Genomic DNA, 16,886 nt, shown 5'->3' with positions numbered 1-16,886 from the left:
GTAAAGGTATAAATCAATAGCATCAGATGAATTGATTTATTATGCAGAGCATGTGCACCGCAAGCTGTAGAAAGGACACACACAAAAAACATTTAATTTCAATTTAATCTTAATACCACATGAATATTTCTCATTAAGTTTAAAACTGAAAGACGAAGAGTGAAAAGTTTTCTTCCCCCTGAAAATGAAGAAAATTAATTTATGGTGAACAGACATTTCTGCTTAAAAGGTATTTTTAACATTATGAAATTTAAAAGTGGTTTTAAATGTGTCTCTCATCACAATGCATGCGTAGCCACCTCACTCGGTTTTGTGTATCAGGTAACCTGAGACTCAGGTGTGCTGTGTCTCTAAGCTCCTTTGCAAAACAAGCAAGCAGTCTCTAAAGAGAACGGAAGCCAAGCTGGAAAAGACGAGATACTCTCAGATCTCTTGAGTTATGCCGCTAGGCAGGAAAATTCGGGCCTCATCTGCTGGAGCCCAACTTGAGACTCATAAGAAGCCCAGGTATTCTGCTTTATGCTTTTCAGTTATCTATATCTTGACATGGCTTCCAGTTCCCATATTTAAGCATTTCATTTGCTCAGCACCACTTTGAAACAGCTCCTGATACAGAGACTAATTTGTTCTGCTTCATGACTTTCATTTCAGTATGAGGACTATGTTTTGTACCACATTGGTATTCGGTTATTTTCCAGCTCCTGACCTTGGGTGTCACTCCTCCTGTTGTTCATAGAGTTTACTGTTGCCAGGGAATATGGATAATGCTGTTGCCTTGCTGGAACCAGTTTGTGTCCTTGAAGATTAATTAATTTATGTTTTGACAGACAAATATGAAGATATTACTTGACTCTAATTTGATTTGACCTAACATACTCTTGGCTTTCGCTTTGCAAAATAAAATGTAGGAGGTGTAAAGTTCTCCCTATAAAAACAACAGCAACAACAACAACAACACACAAACACACACACACACACACACACACACACGTTGGGTTTTCATGTTTTATAGGGACATCCAATAGACTATAGAATACTTTTTATACTTTGCAAACTATATTCTAGTCCCTCTCATGTGTGTGTGGTTACTCATGACACATAGCAACACAGCTAAAAAGTATTGCTAATATGTTAGATCTTTTATTGAAAGTAGCCTACTTTTACCTGTTGAGATATGCCATCACAAGCACCTGTAAGAGGTACATGTGATGTTTGAGTTTGCCGTTGGGCGATGCGTGAAAGGGCCATTTGCAAGGTTGTCTCTCAATAACTTAAATAAAAAAGAAACGATAATCAAAATATTCAATGCAACACTCTTATGCAGTATTTCGACAGATTTTGGGCCTGTGTATGGAGCGGCTGGACTGAACCAGAAGCAGGGCACGCGGTACAGACAGCCGGCTGATGGGGTTCTGTATTCTACTGGGTCCATATTAGACCCTTCTGAGAGGAGCCAACAGCTTCCTGCTTGGCTAGAGAGAGAGCTTTTGAGGCAAGAACCCAGACGACACTCTCTTGCCCTGGGAGACGATGTTAAACTTAGCATGCGAAAACGCTACAGAGCAGATCCTGCTGGGACCCTCAGTGAGCTCAAGGTAAAAGTCAAAGGGTCACACTTGTGCAGCATCTGCTGCTTGGCTGCATTTCCCAACAATTATATTCTACCTATATGAATGGCAACGTGCCCCAGCATCATCTCTCACTGGTCAGGTATGCAAATGTAAATGTTATAATGATAAATAAGGGAGTTGGGCAGCTGGACTGATGCAATTCATAGATCCATAATATTGCATATGAAATTAGAGTCTAATATATTGTTTACTATTTAATATATTAGGCTATATTTAATGTTTAACCCCGCCCCCTCCAGCACAGAGCCCGCCTTCATATCGTTCTAATCTTGTTTTGCATTTTTTAAACTGATCTGCTCTAACCGACCAGTAAACAGACCACTGAATTCAGTTTTTACATCAACCTTAGGTATGTACAGAATATGTTTCTTTTCATATCTTTTGTCTGCTCTAAATCATATCATATTTCATTCTTCAAAAAGCTATTTATTATGTCCCAGGTTTTGATGTAGAAGTAACCAACCAAATTGTAACTGCCATTTTAGCCAACCGTCTTTCAATCTTAAAACCTAAAGGTGTCAGTGTAGTATATAATAGGTCACTCTTCTCATACCAAAGCTTTAAATATGCCAAAACCAAATCATTAACTTTCTGCAGGACAGAATTGTGGTCTTTTTCCTAAAATGACATTTTGAATCAAGTACAGAATCCATTAATTCATTAGCTGGATGACCTTTGGATGGGCAGCCATTGCAGGGTAATCTGTCATGACTAGCGATTGAATGAAATGACACAGTGGACATGCATTATTTATTTCAACAGAGTGCTTGAACTTGCTCCCCAGAAAGCAAATCAATTATTTTTTCCTTATCAAGCCCAAATTTGTTTGCGCTGGAGGTAATTTGCCATCTGACTGCACAGTGAAATAGGCATGAAAGTTATAATCTGTATTTATCAGTAGGAGACCAAATAACAAGTAGGGACACCCCTATCACTGGTGTAACCGTAGCTCAGCTGTTTTCGGTGTTCATTTTGCTGTTTAATGCTGTCACCCTAATTGAAATCCTAGCCTAATTGTTTTTGTGGCAGATGCAGTACTTATTATCAATTCCTAGGCCAACCGGGAAAGGCTTGGGTTCCCTCTGCAATTTCCTATGGATTTTTAGTGGCGATTTTCAATTTGTGAGTAAATTGAGGTCTGCTTTTAATCTAAAGAGACTGTTGTATATCACAAAATACAGTCTCAAACATGAATTTTGAAAACTTAAGTTGCAAAAAATTAGCAGAGATTTTTTTATGTATAATTGCAGAGGGAACCCAAGGTAAATTAGTCTTATAAATACAAAGTACTAATCTAAAATCCTATTAAGAATTGTAGAAGAAACCCATATATCTCATCAAGTCATCATATCATTCCTTTATTCATGGTAGATGGTTTGAGTGATTTGACTCGCATGTAATCTATTGATTGTCTGCAGACTGATGAAGCATGTGGGCTTTTGATCCACAACAAAATTAAAATTGCATCACGTTGCAACGAAGCCGTTTCATTTTCAAGTGAATTTATTATTGTAAGGAGGAGCTGAACATGTGACAGCAACCTGTCGGAATCCAGCAGCTGTTTCATTTTTTGACATGCTGAAAGGTGCTGTTTGATCATCCAACAAATGTCAAACAACACTTGTCGATTCATACTATGTTGAAATAGCATCTGCAGTGACTTTGTGATGTTAATCTTTGTTAATCTTCTTTCCTACAAACCTCTCTGTAGAGACTTGCACATTTAATACATGCTCCTTCCAACTCACTTGTTCTGTGAGAGTTGTGCCTTGTTTAATTTCTTTTTGCTGTCCATCATAGATTGAGAAGATGGTGTCCATTGATGATCTAAAGCAAATTAAACTGGCCTATGATGTAAGTATTAAAAATGTGTAGTTTTTTTGGAAATCTAATTTAAATGATTAATTAGACACAATACGCTATTCCTAATTATGTTCTCTTGAGCAGGAGTTTGCAAAGGCTGGCATCCATATGTTGGATTATTCAGAATTCAAATCTGTTGTGAAAAACTGCCCAGGTCTGAAAGGAGTTGTAAGTACTATTCAGTCATATCCTGTTGCTTGCGTAAATGGATTAACGGGGACCCAAGACCTAAAATCTTTATGTATGATTGTACAATCTTCTCTCTCTCACTGTCTTCCCACCCATTACTTTGGACTAACACTTTTTGAAACGTCACAGAAAGAATCTCACATTCACCAGCTATTCATGAAGATCGATTACACTTGTGATGGTAAAATCGAATGGGTATGAATAAATCATTGTTTCCTCTTTAAATCTCACACTTGTTCTCTTAAAGGAACTGACAATTTGTTAAATGTTGTGTTTTTGAGTCAAGTTTTTACATATAAAAACCCCTTGTGGGCAAGTGGTCAAAATGGGTCTCATTCAGTAACTTTGAATGCACATATTTGTGCAGGAAATTGCTTGCAAACATTTTCAAATAGAGGTCATGATTGAAATTAAGTTTGCAATTCAATTTATTTCCAAACTTGTATACAAAAATCTAACTCCTGATGGACTAAATGTTTTTTTATATATAAATTATTTTGTTGTATTATGTAATGAATACATATTATACTCATTTGATTATGTTGTATATTATATATAGTTTTCATAATATTATAAAATGGATATCAAAATAATAGAATATAATATTGATATTATTAATAATGTAATTAATAAAAAATAATAATTAATAAAAAAATATGTGTATTTAAATGATTTGTGAATGAGACTCATAACCTTTACTATGAAATATTGAACACACTTCCATAACAAATTCTATTAAAGTTTTTTTTAAGTCTTCTTCTCTTTCTTTTAGCATGAGTTCTGCACATACATATACCTGGAGTACGAAGCGAAGGAAGAGACTGTGCGTCGCAGTAAAATGGCAACCTTTATATTACCGGCTAACATTAAGTTTCTGAAACGTGGGAAGCCTGTTGTGAGAATCCACTTGCCTTCTGATGGAACCGTTGTGACTCTAAGAGAAGATGGGGTTGTTAACTTCTGGACCCCCAAGCTTTATTTGAAGAGCAAGAAGAATGTGTTTGTGGGTTATATTTACATTTACATTTGTTTACTTCTGTATTCATGTTCCTGCTCTCATCCATTTTTTAAGAATCCAATATTGAATTTGAATCATTTCTCTGTTTCTATATCCAGCCCGAGAGATCCGTCAGTCGAAAACAAAAATGGGCTACTGATTTTGTGCCAATGACAGAGTACAACAAACTGATTATTGGAACTGGGTAAACTGCTTTTAAAATACATTTATTTTTACAGAACAGTCTTTATAATACACTATAACTTTCTAATGAAGATTTTTCCCTATGGCATGCTGTTTCAAATGAAGATGAAGTAGTATATTTGCAGATGCTTTTATCCAAAGCAATTTACATTTATTACAGTGATGATTCCCTTGGAGCAGCCTGGGGACTCCTCTGTTATTCTGCTCAAGTATACCTTGTAACTTTGTAGTGTTCTTGGGGAAAAACTGTTTTATATATATATAACAGCCACCTCTGATCTCTGCCTTTCCTTCAGTCAATCCAAACAACATATTTTCTCCCACTTTACAGATCCAGAGAGATCCAGTTTTATGAGCTTTCCTCTTTGGAGCCTTGCTGTCAGTTGAGTGCACTAGAAACTGTGCCTTTAAACCTGGATTACTGGTGAGCAGACCTGATTCACGTCAGACATGTTGATGTGATTGCTGTTTTGTGACGTTTTGGAGTTTTATTCATGTTCAGTGTTTTCAGATATGATTTTAGTTTGAAAAACAACAACTTAATTTGCTCTGCATTTACAATGTAACATGATATTGAAAACAGAAAAAAATAAATAAGGGTATGTTATGTTGGCTTTTGCATTAACATATTTTGGAACAATGCTCTTTGTTGATGTCAATGTTTGCTTTTCTTGTAATTAAAAAATATACTCTGGTTTTGTTAGCTCTACTGGCCCAGATGAATGTATCATTGTATATGGCGATACTCAGGTAAGTAAACGAAGGCAGTCCTACACATATTAATTTCATGAAATACAACGTGTTTAACTAAACACAAAGCTGTTGGCACTCTAGGGCTGTGTGAACATCCTGTTAATAACATCGATCAGGGAGAAACTGAGGTAAACAAGGTTTCTTAATAGTAAAGATTTTTCATGTGCAGTTTTGTAAAACAAAATTACAATTTGTCATGCAGGCATGCTCTAATTTTCATAAATGAATGAATAAATTAATTAGGAAACATTGATTCTGTTCTCTGGAGAGATAACTGGCATGTTAAGAATATTATATTACCTTGCTCACTGACACTGTGCATGATATTCATCTTATTTATATAATAATAACATAAGCAAAAAACAAAAAGGCAGAAACAGTCATTTTTATAGTATATTTTGTGAATGGTCTGTAAGCTTTTATAAGAATGCATTTATGCCCTAGATTGTGGAAAAGATTGCCGCTGGTTGACAACATGCCAAACATAAGCCTCGACCGTGCACTTCAGTCTCCAGAAATAGCATTTATCAGATGGAAAGTCCACCAAGACTGGGTGTCAAAGGTTAAATATTTATTATTATCATTATTAATGACTGTACATATATTTTTCTTCTTCTCATCCAATGTTGTTTATTGCTACAATGCACATGAATATACATTGCAATCAATTGTAAATACTCCATCAGTGCATTAGTATAAGATACTGACAGTAAAATATTTTACTAAAGTATTTTTTATAATCATCTCATTTTTTACAAAAGAAAAAACAAGTGTCTAAAATGTAACAATATTTTTTTATCAATTCAGGTGAAATATTTTCAAAGCATACCTGCCATTGTATCCTCATCAGGGCATGAAGACTCTGCCCTTGTTATAGGTAAGATTTAAAAATGACTTCTATTGGTTTACTTTTTGCAGTATAGTAGGATAATTTTGATTATTTTATTTTCTCTCATTTAATATTATATGTCACCCCAAAATCAAAAGGAAACATTATAAATCATATTTTGCCTGAATAATTCAGCTTACTTTTAGGACTATTCAGTTTTTTTTTTTACATTATTTCATGGCAGTTAAGCACATTGTCTTCCTCATTATTGTATTACAGTAATGAGAGTCATAATTAAAAATAATGAGAAATACAAGCAAGATGGAAACAGACGCAATAAGATAATGAGAATAGGGGTCGAAATGGTCTTAGTTGAACACAGAGCACAGTCACAGAGCAAAAAATCGTATTGATCCTAAAAATTGCGTTAATTTTATTTATGCAAGATATACTTTTAAGATAATATTACTATTGATTTTAGGGTGAGATCTGACCTAAACATTCATATAAACCCATGTGTAGAAAATAGTGTCCTCCTTTCTCACTTTTTTCTCAGTGATGTCTGTTTAACATTGCAAAAGGAAGAAAATAGCAACTCTGGTGTCTTGCATGTTTAATGCCAGATGAGAGATCTGTCAAAACTCTCAGTGCAATGAAGCTCCGGTTAAACTCATTTGAATAACACACCATGACTCAGAAAGAGGGGGAAAGGGCTCTGAATCTGTCAGCTGTGATCTGTTTGAGTGGATATGCGTGTATGAAGGTTTGACAATCTGTTTTTAATTAGGATGCATTCATCCATCAACCTACATGCAAGAGCAGATGAGAGAGATGACAGAAGTGAGCGAAAAGGGAAAGTCTACGAAAGTCACACAGAGGGCAACCAGCAACCAAACAATCTTCACCGTTCCTAAAGGAGTCATGACCTTTGATTTCTGTGAGAAGCGCAATCTTTTGGTCACCGGCGGGATGGACAGGCTGCTGCGCATGTGGAATCCTTATGTGCCTAAGTATGCCTTATATCTTTAGGGTATCTTCTTCATAACAAGTGGCATCTCTCTGATTTTAATTATTTTGGAGAATTAAAATCAGAGAGATGATTTCCTCTCTGATCTATATACTGTAGAAAATATGAAATATACATAGATAAAACTGTGTTATCAAATACTGATGTGAAATGCCAGGCTAGTAATTTTACATTTGGAAATGGCAGAAGACCAACAGGGATTTTGAAAGGTCACGATGCCCCCGTTTCCTACCTCTGTATCTCCTCAGAAGATGGGCACATTTACTCAGTCTCCACAGACAAGACTGCTAAGGTGAGGAATTGATTCATTACTTAAAATCCAAAGTCAAATCTGAATTTATTATATCAAAAAAGTGTTTTAAATCTTCTCAATATGAAAAAAGCCAAACATTAAACTAAGCTAAAGTTAAACTGAATGTTCATAATTAGTAAACCCAAATGCAACATTTATAGACTGCACCATTTGTTTGTTAAGGGATAGTTCACCCAAAGATTTAAATTAATTTACTCATCCTCAAGTCAATTTTTTTTAAGCAAATGCGTATCACTCTTGTCAGTATAATGAAGGTGAATAAGGACAAGGCTGTCAAGCTCCAAAATGACAAAAAGCACCACAATAAAGATGCACTGTATTCAAAGTCTTCTAAAGTCAGAAATAGTTAAATCCACACAGTCTCTCCTTGATGCACTTATGAGACATGTCCAGTTTGTGAAGGAATCATTCTTTGAGTTAAATTGTTCTTTTCTATGAATCAGTTGATCCAGTCCACTAAACCGGTCTGAACCGGACTGATCTTACCGACTCAATGATCCGTTCACCGTAAACAGCCCACTAAAGTGAAGATTAGCATGGAATAGTATGTTCATCACGCTAAACTATTCAGAAGACTTGCAATGTGGTGTGTAATTCACAAGGACCACTTTTATGATACTATTACTTTTGAATCTTTTTCGAAGCTTGACAGCCCCAGTCCACATTTACGATCATTATTTTGACAACAGTGGGCAGAATGTTGTTTAAAATTCTCCATTTGTGTTTCACATTAGAAAGAAGGTCATATGGGTTTGGAACAACATGAGGGAGTAAATAATTATGTAATTTTCTGTGAAATATTCCTAGTTACGTGCAACATAAATATGAAAATGTATTATTTTTTTATGATGACAATTTTTTTATTTCATTTTTTTATAGATATGGCACATTAAGGATGAGACGTGTCTTTTTACTGCCGATCCAGAGGCAAGTAATATCCAGGGAGAATTGTCTGCGTGCCTCTACTCCTCAGCTGTGAAGGGGCTCTACATCGCCACAGATTCTCTCGCCTTACTATCCCTTCAGACAAAGTATGTATCTTAGATGTTATATAACAAAAAGATTTCAAATGAGTATCAGTTGGCTATAAGGCATTAGATTGTATGTGTATTTAGCTACAATGTTGTCATGCATTTTGCTTCCTTTCTCCTTTCACATGCCTGTATCTGTTGTAGACCACAGCCTAAGGGCAATCAGATTCTGTCCCATGAAGAGCCAGTGTTGTGCTGCGGATACAGTGAGGAGTTTAGGCAGGTGGTGAGCTGCTCTGAGGGCTCGGTGAGTGCTTTTGAGAAGTATCTGTATGAAATACATTGAGCACGCAGATGCTCTGTTCCTCGTGCTCATAGGTCGGTTTTTGACAGAAGTCTCTTGTGCTCACCAGGGCTGCATTTATTTGATTAAAAATACAGTAAAAACAGTACTATTGTGAAATATTATTGCAATTGAAAATCACTTTTTTTCTCTTTTAATATATTTTTAAATGTAACTTGCTCCTTTGATGGCAAAGCTAAATTTTCAGCAATCTGCAGTGTCGCTTGATCCTTCAGAAATCATTCTAATATACTGATTTGGTGCTCAAGAAACATTCCTTATTGTTCTCAATGTTGAAAACAGTTGTGCTGCTTAATATTTTTGTGGAAAACATGATACTTTTTTTCAGGATTCTTTGATTATAAAGTCCAAAAGAAAACCATTTATTAGAACTATAAATATCTTGTAACAGTGTAAAAGATTTGACTGTCTCTTTTGATCAATTGAATGTGTCCTTGCTGAATGAAAGCATTCATTTCTTTAAAAAGACGATAAAGTTTACTGACACCAAACCTTACATAAAAACATACAAGTACTTCATACGTCTTGTGTGCTATATTCCAGTTCTTATGAAGTCAAATGATAGCTTTGTGTGAGTAACCAATTTATGGGTACAGGTTTGTTTGTCTTTAGTAGGGTTTTTGGTTGAAGTTAGCAAAATTATGACTTTTCGTAAGATCCAAATAGTAGATATAGGCTACATTTGTACACTCAAAAAAATTACTCTTTGAATGAACATAAAAAAATCATGGAAAGGATTTCCACATGATTAACTTGCTTTATTTCAGCATTATGCAATTATGTTATTCCAATTTAATGTACTTACGTTGGGTCAACTTAATTTATTAAGGTTGATTCAACTTATTTACTATAGTTTGGCACAGCTTCATTTAATAGTGTCAGCCCAACTAATTTTAAGGTTTTCTGACATGATTGAAGTGTTTTTTATTTTCAAATATCCATTAATATTTCATTTATTTTAGTGACACATAATCAAATCGATAGACTATAGCTAGCTATTTGCTAGCAGTAGTACATATTTGCAAATGCTAAGATTTACATGCTTCTTCAACCAAAACAGTTAAACGTATCTGAATCAGTCCACAGCCAAACAAAATGCTCCACTCTTCTCCACAATGGTAACCCACTGTAATTTAAATGGTTCTAATTATTCCAATGTAATTGAACATTAAACACAATTACACACTATCAAGTCTTCCCCTTTTCTAATTTTCTCCAAAAAACATAAAATAACACTTCATTTTAACATTTATTCTCTCTTAATTTAACCATATGCAAAGCATGCTGGGAACTAACAAGCACCGCCCAGTCTCAGTTAATGCAACACAAATCATTCATGTAATCCAACACAAATGGATTAAGTAAACTTAAATTTTATATTTAAGCAGATTGAACACAATCAAATTAAGTTAGGGCAAAATGGCAGTTGGCGTCGCACTATACCGCCCCCTCTGGATGTAAGAATTTTTTACTTAACATAAATGATTTGTGTTTAGACAACACGTTAGGATTTTGTACTGTTAAGATGAGACATAATTACGTGGACCTTAATAGAAAAAAACATTTCAAGTCAACAAACACAATTATTATAAGTAAACTAAATATAAATATATTATGTAAAGTGCACAACCTTCCTAGTTCGTTTTTTTGAGTGTATCCAGAAGTGTTTTAAAAGTATATTCTTTAATTTCAACTCATGACAAGCTGAGCTGTTTTTAGTAAAGCAAGTCCCTCTTTTCTAAATGTAGTGCGTTAACGTATTTTCTTGAATTCAGGCTGTCAAAGTTTGGGATGTGGAAACTGGAGCTCAGATGTTTGAGTTTGGAGGTGCTCATGGAGAGTCTGCAATAACCTGCATGGCTTTTGACTCTAGCGGAAGGAGGTTGTTAAAGCTAACTTATATATGACAATGCATAATATTACTGTTTTTTGCAGTGTTTTTTTTTTTTCCACTAGGCTAGTGACTGGTGGAAGAGATGGCTGCCTTAAGATGTGGAACTTCAACAATGGCCAGTGCGTGAAAATATTCAAGAAAGGTCAATAATTCCTTTTAGTTCTTAATGTGCATTTAATTGATTTCCTTTGCTCCTGAGAATGACTGATTATATCCCACATTCCCTAAAGCTGTTGTGAAGCAAAGCCCTGCATTATGTTTTTTTCCCAGATGGAAAATGTGCAGAGATTTGTGACTGCCTCTACCTGACACTGCACAGGAATGCGTAAGTCTCTGCTGACTGCAAGCGCCATAATCTTCATGGATATTATTATCCTCATTTTTTGGCTGATTCACTTTTCTTATTTCTTTTGGCAGATTTGTGATTTCTGTTGGTTGGGACCGCAGGATTGACATTTACTTGGTGAGTATAAAGTGACCAGCCTGCTTCCCTTACGACCTTTTTTTTATATCAGCGTAATTCCCCAGATGGCTCTCATAAAATGGTTGACTGCCATGACCTGTTTCTTCCCCCTGGTACTCTCGCCTTTATTGCTGTTCACTCCATTTCCATATTTCATTTACTTCGATGTTCCTTCCTCCTCAAAAGTGCTTGAGTGGTGTTTGGTGTGGTTTATTCCTCCATTCCCTTCTGACAGTCCATTATTCCATCTATTACAAGAGCTTTTGTTCACTTTAGAAAAGAGAATCCGAGCTTCGTGAAAAAATATACCCTAAATGCATGATTTTGACACCACTGGAGAATACATATCTCATTTTATTAAAAAGTTCCCCTCCCCATCTATTGTCAATTCTATTAAGTCTTCAGAGTACTTTGATTTAGCCATTCTTTCAGTGGAAGAGGGATATCTATCTATCTACAGTCAAAACAAAAATTATTCAGACACCAGCTGTATTTTTTTCTATTTTTTTACTAGTGGATGCAGGACACTAGTTCATGTAAGTGAGGATAGCAAAGTAAAGTAAACTGTGATATATTATACTCCAAATTTATTCATACAGTGGAATACCAGTAAAATTTATAAAAATTTGGGACCAAAAATATTCAGACACTTTGACCTGACCATGTTTTGCGACCACAGACTGAACAAAATTAAGCATTGCTTGGTAATTGACCTAAACTGGTATTATCTAGTTGTACTTAAATGTAACAGTTGACAGCTATTCAACCTAATTCATTTGTGAGACAGTCTAACAGAAGGATGGGCAAAACCAGTGAAATATCAACTGATTTGATAAAAGTTCTTGTCATATTTTATTATAATTTTCTAAACTGTTGCGAATAAACTGTGATAATGTAAGAAATGTTGAAGGTGTCTGTAGATATACAGACAAACCAAAATTCACACACACACACACACACACACACACACACACACACACACACACACACACACACACACACACACACACACACACACACACACACACACACACACACACACACACACACACACACACACACACACACACAGTAACTTTATTAGTTAAAAATAACTTTATTATAATTAAACACAATTATAAATAAATTATTTTCACATTAAATTTTATCTGACGAATTAAATTGTGGGGTAAAGCAGCGCTGTTTTACTTGGTCAAAACAATCATACTAAAAATAAATTTGCGTGTGTTGAAAGTTGTTATAACGTTACTCTGAGTGTTCGCTTGGTGTCTGGTATGAGACACTTGTTGCACATTGCAGTAAGCTTGATCGATATTAGAATATAATATTAATAGAAACGGGATGATTTTATTGCTAAATGGCATGTAGTTAATTTAAAAATATTGTATGGTTGTCACGGTTATGAAATATATATAACATTGTTCTAGTGGTTTTTGGATATTTTAATCCAAAAGTCGATATTGTGCCTTTAGATTAATTAATTTAAATTCTTCTGCAAATGACAAATTAATTAGATTAATCCCATAACCAACAAAATACATTTATGTACCTACTTGGAACATTACAAATTTTTTTTTTTAAAATGTTCAAACATTTTCTGAACTATCTTTTTCTCGCCACCAAATTACATAAAATCGAGGATATGTAATTAGTACTTTAACTTGTTGGTCAGGTTGCCTTATATCTGAATGGACCTTTGCCAGATTAAGCCACAATGTGCACCAAATTTAATGCCAGTGATTTCATTTAATTCAAGAGACTGTGAACAGAATAGTGCATAACTGCAGTGATTACTTTTTAAGCTAAACATGTTATTTTTTTTATTTTTTATTTTTTTTTAAAGGACTCCAAAGAGGAAACTCAGTACACCGAGAGACCAAAACCTTCTTGGCAGGACGATGTGGTATTAGCATCCTCCACAACTCACAAAACTACACACTTTGAATCTCCTTCAAATATGCAGGGGCATTTTGGGAAATGTGTTGAATGTTTCACACACAGAGGAATGGGCACAAAGTGGATATTCTGTGCATTGCTCAATGCACACCACACCTCCTGGCCACTGGCAGCTACGATGGGGAGATCATCGTGTGGAATGTAGTGTCTGAACGCATACTGTCTCGCTTCCAGACTCCTCAACCGACCCCTCAACAGACCAGTTATCCTGGTATGCCAATCTTCACATGAATTTTCAGTGAATAATGATTTCAGATTCGCTGGTCCTCAATATGAAAACTTGGTATATTATGCACAACTTATATTAACTACTTTTAATTTTTTTATTGATAGTTCAATGCACAAATGTGCTGAGCCTCATCTTCTTAAAGACCCGGGCGTTTGTTCCTGAATTGTCGTCTTCTGCTTGGCTTGTATCTTCAGATACTGAAGGTAAACTGGTCCTTGCGATGAATAAAATGATAGAAATCAGTTGATATATAATTCGCGGAACGTATTTGATCTCTTTCAAAGGTTTTGTTCATTTCTGGAGTGTTCTGAATGGCGGGAAGTTCATCACATCTTTTCAGGCTGTATATCTTCATATCTTTCCTCAAGTTTGATTATAAATTCAATGTCAACAGAATGAGACAACGTTTCTAATCAAAATCTTATGTTTAAGTCTCAGCATCAGCAGGCGATTATGAAACTGGCTTTAACGCAGGATGACAGCATGCTTTTTACAGCCGATCATGTCGGCTTCATCTACGTTTATGATGTCAAGCAATATGCCCTGGGGCCTGAACAAAACCCTCCTGGAAGTAAGGACAGTCCTCATTTTATTTTTATCTTTTCATGTGTATGTTGAGTCTTGATGTGGTGTTATTCATTTCTAGAGGTGAACTTCTGGCGTGCACACATCAGCAGCATCACTAGGTAGGTTCCATAAGTGGGGGAAAAAGCACAAAAAAGTGTTTATTCAATATTCTTAGTTTTTATTTACTATTATTTTATGTATTTTCCTTTCATTTTTTGTTTAGTATTTGTTCATTTAAAAAAAGACATCTCATTACCATTATTACCATAATTTCCTCTCCTCAAGCTTGAAGATAATTGACAAGGACCAGTTTCTGCTTACCTCCTCGTTGGACTTCTCAGTGCGGTTGTGGAGTATCCATGGAGAGTTTATAGGTACATATACAAGTTGCTTAGATGTTTTTTTTCAGGAAGTAACAGTTGTGGCATGTACATTCGTTTGCCAATGTGCATCATACTAAGTATCCCATTAAAATACTTGGACAGCATTTCCTGCTATTCTTATTCAGCAGTTCAACAACAGCCCTGCTAATTCTACGTAACCAGTGTTGTCCGGAATAATGACTCTTGAGTTTTAAGTGAATCAAAAACTTTCAGGTGAACCAGTCCAACACCAGAACGAATGACGCTAATAAATTGGCTCTATTTCAAGCTGCGATCTGTGGGGTTAAAATCAGTGGTGGACGAATCAAGTACTTGAGTAAATGTACAGTTTAACAAATTATCTCAAAAGGGAAATATGAATAATTAATCATAACTTGTTATAATTGATTATACATATTTGGATCAGTTAACCGAATTAACTTAATGTAGATGAATTAATATTACAATCAATTAATCTGTTCGTCCAGCGAACACTAGTATTGATAGTCTATCAATTCTCAGAAAGGATTTTTTCGTGGCCATGCACAGAAAACCATCAGTTTCTTAGTTTAAAGCACCTGGTTAAAGGCATTTACCGCTTATACTGAACCTCTGATTAGTTAGTTAATTGTACAATACTTGCAACGCTTTAGCCATTGAACGAGCATCGAGTTGCAGTCCCAGGAGAAAGTTTTGATGATTCCATGAGTATGGTTTTTTAACTTTTGTTTATCACCAGATCTTATTATACATTATACGTATTATTATGGTTATTATTTATGGTCATTATACGCACACTATCACTGCATATTTAGATCACAAATAACTGACAGTCATGACCTAATTGTTATTTTCCTTTACAATAATAATGTGAAAATTCACTACGTCAATCAAGCTACAACGATACAACATTTTGACCGGATCACTGAATCAGTGAGTTGTTGACTCAAGAACAGCTGCAGTCAGATTTGTCAGATTCATGTAATAATAGTTCAGTGCAATTTGTGAATCAGTTCAACAGGTTCATTGTAAAGGATTGGCTTGTTCATGAATCAATCTATCGCGTCTCAGCTTCGGTATCTGGTGGCGATTTCTTCAGTTCAAAATAACGAGGAACGATATATTTTTATGAAATGAAGTAAAAAGTATGATATTTTGCTTTGGAATGTAGTGAAGTAAACATTTCCCTAAGGGGAAAAAAAATACTCAGATAAAGTAGATACTTGAAAAATGTACTTGTCAAAATTAATTGACAAAATTTGTCACGTTGACCATTGCTACAATACTGACAATATATCTTTTTTTTGTCCTCAAAATTTTGCTAATGTGACCGCACCTTTAGTAGACCCTACAGACTACTAATTGAAATTATAAAATTACATTTTTCAATTTGTAGGTTCACAAGACATAAGCTATATGTGTTTGATTCACTGAAAAGAACCAATTAATTAGAGTCATTTGTTCAGGAATCAAATGTATGACAACCTAAACTACATTGAATTCTACAGGTACATTTGGACAGTACGAGAGTTGGTGCATCGACACACCATCTTCTTGGAAGCACCCGGCTGTTCCCTCGGAAATTCTCATAGATCCTTTAAGCATGCCTTCTCATCCCATACTGGATAGAGAGACTGATCTGTCCGATGTCTTGGACTCTGTGGAAACTAAAAATAAAAAGAGTGAGGTAAGATATTTGGATGAAGCCTGGTGTGGTTAGGGGTTGTTTTATAAAGCTCTGTTTTCCCACGAATGGATCAGGTGGTGTTTCTCAGATTGAAATCTGGCTTCTAAAACGACCCTAATGTGCTTTAATTGCAGCTGGATGTCCTCATCGATGAAAGTGACCCTCCATCAATCCTCAAAGATAACGAATCTGCACCGAGCAATTCCAGGTGTGTCTGAGCCTGGCAAGAGGTTAGTGTATATTTTCATTCAGACCAAGCACATCTAAATGTTAACCGAGTCTCCTTATTAAAGAGTAACAAATTGGGTTTTATTTTGGATCGCAGGCAGTGCCACGCAATATTCAACCGTATCAGAACTTCAGACAGAATGGGTCTCAAGGGCTACCACACTTTTGAGGACTCAGACCTAGTTGTTAACCTTACAACAATAAAAAAACATCTCTCACAAAAAATCTCTCCAAATTCCAATCCAACGATGCAGATGACTAGTCACGTCAAAGTCAGCGTGCTAAGATAAGGACAAATAAATGACATAACACTACTATCAAAGGAGTGAAGAGTTATTTTTTTCTTTAGATATCATCTC

General features: G+C 35.3%; 1 protein-coding gene across 1 annotated transcript; it reads left to right on the top strand.

Moving 5' to 3' along the window:
• The first annotated feature begins 241 nt into the window (after window positions 1–241).
• wdr95 (WD40 repeat domain 95) lies at window positions 242–16,800 on the top strand. Its single transcript, XM_079610851.1, has 30 exons — window positions 242–507; window positions 1,325–1,595; window positions 3,432–3,485; window positions 3,579–3,662; window positions 3,813–3,878; window positions 4,456–4,686; window positions 4,800–4,885; window positions 5,216–5,308; window positions 5,589–5,634; window positions 5,719–5,765; window positions 6,082–6,199; window positions 6,445–6,514; window positions 7,254–7,476; window positions 7,680–7,785; window positions 8,686–8,837; window positions 8,982–9,084; window positions 10,917–11,023; window positions 11,098–11,177; window positions 11,306–11,360; window positions 11,453–11,498; window positions 13,342–13,401; window positions 13,500–13,665; window positions 13,788–13,886; window positions 13,968–14,026; window positions 14,116–14,254; window positions 14,330–14,369; window positions 14,536–14,624; window positions 16,121–16,299; window positions 16,434–16,529; window positions 16,625–16,800. The coding sequence occupies exons 1-29, from the start codon at window positions 440–442 to the stop codon at window positions 16,515–16,517; spliced, it is 3,021 nt and encodes a 1,006-aa protein (XP_079466977.1). The 5' UTR covers window positions 242–439; the 3' UTR covers window positions 16,518–16,529; window positions 16,625–16,800.
• The last annotated feature ends 86 nt before the right edge of the window (window positions 16,801–16,886 follow it).

This window comes from Phoxinus phoxinus (assembly GCF_949152265.1).
Source record: "Phoxinus phoxinus genome assembly, chromosome: 4".
In the NCBI taxonomy this organism is placed as follows: domain Eukaryota; kingdom Metazoa; phylum Chordata; class Actinopteri; order Cypriniformes; family Leuciscidae; genus Phoxinus; species Phoxinus phoxinus.
This window is presented reverse-complemented; position numbering and strand designations above follow the sequence as displayed.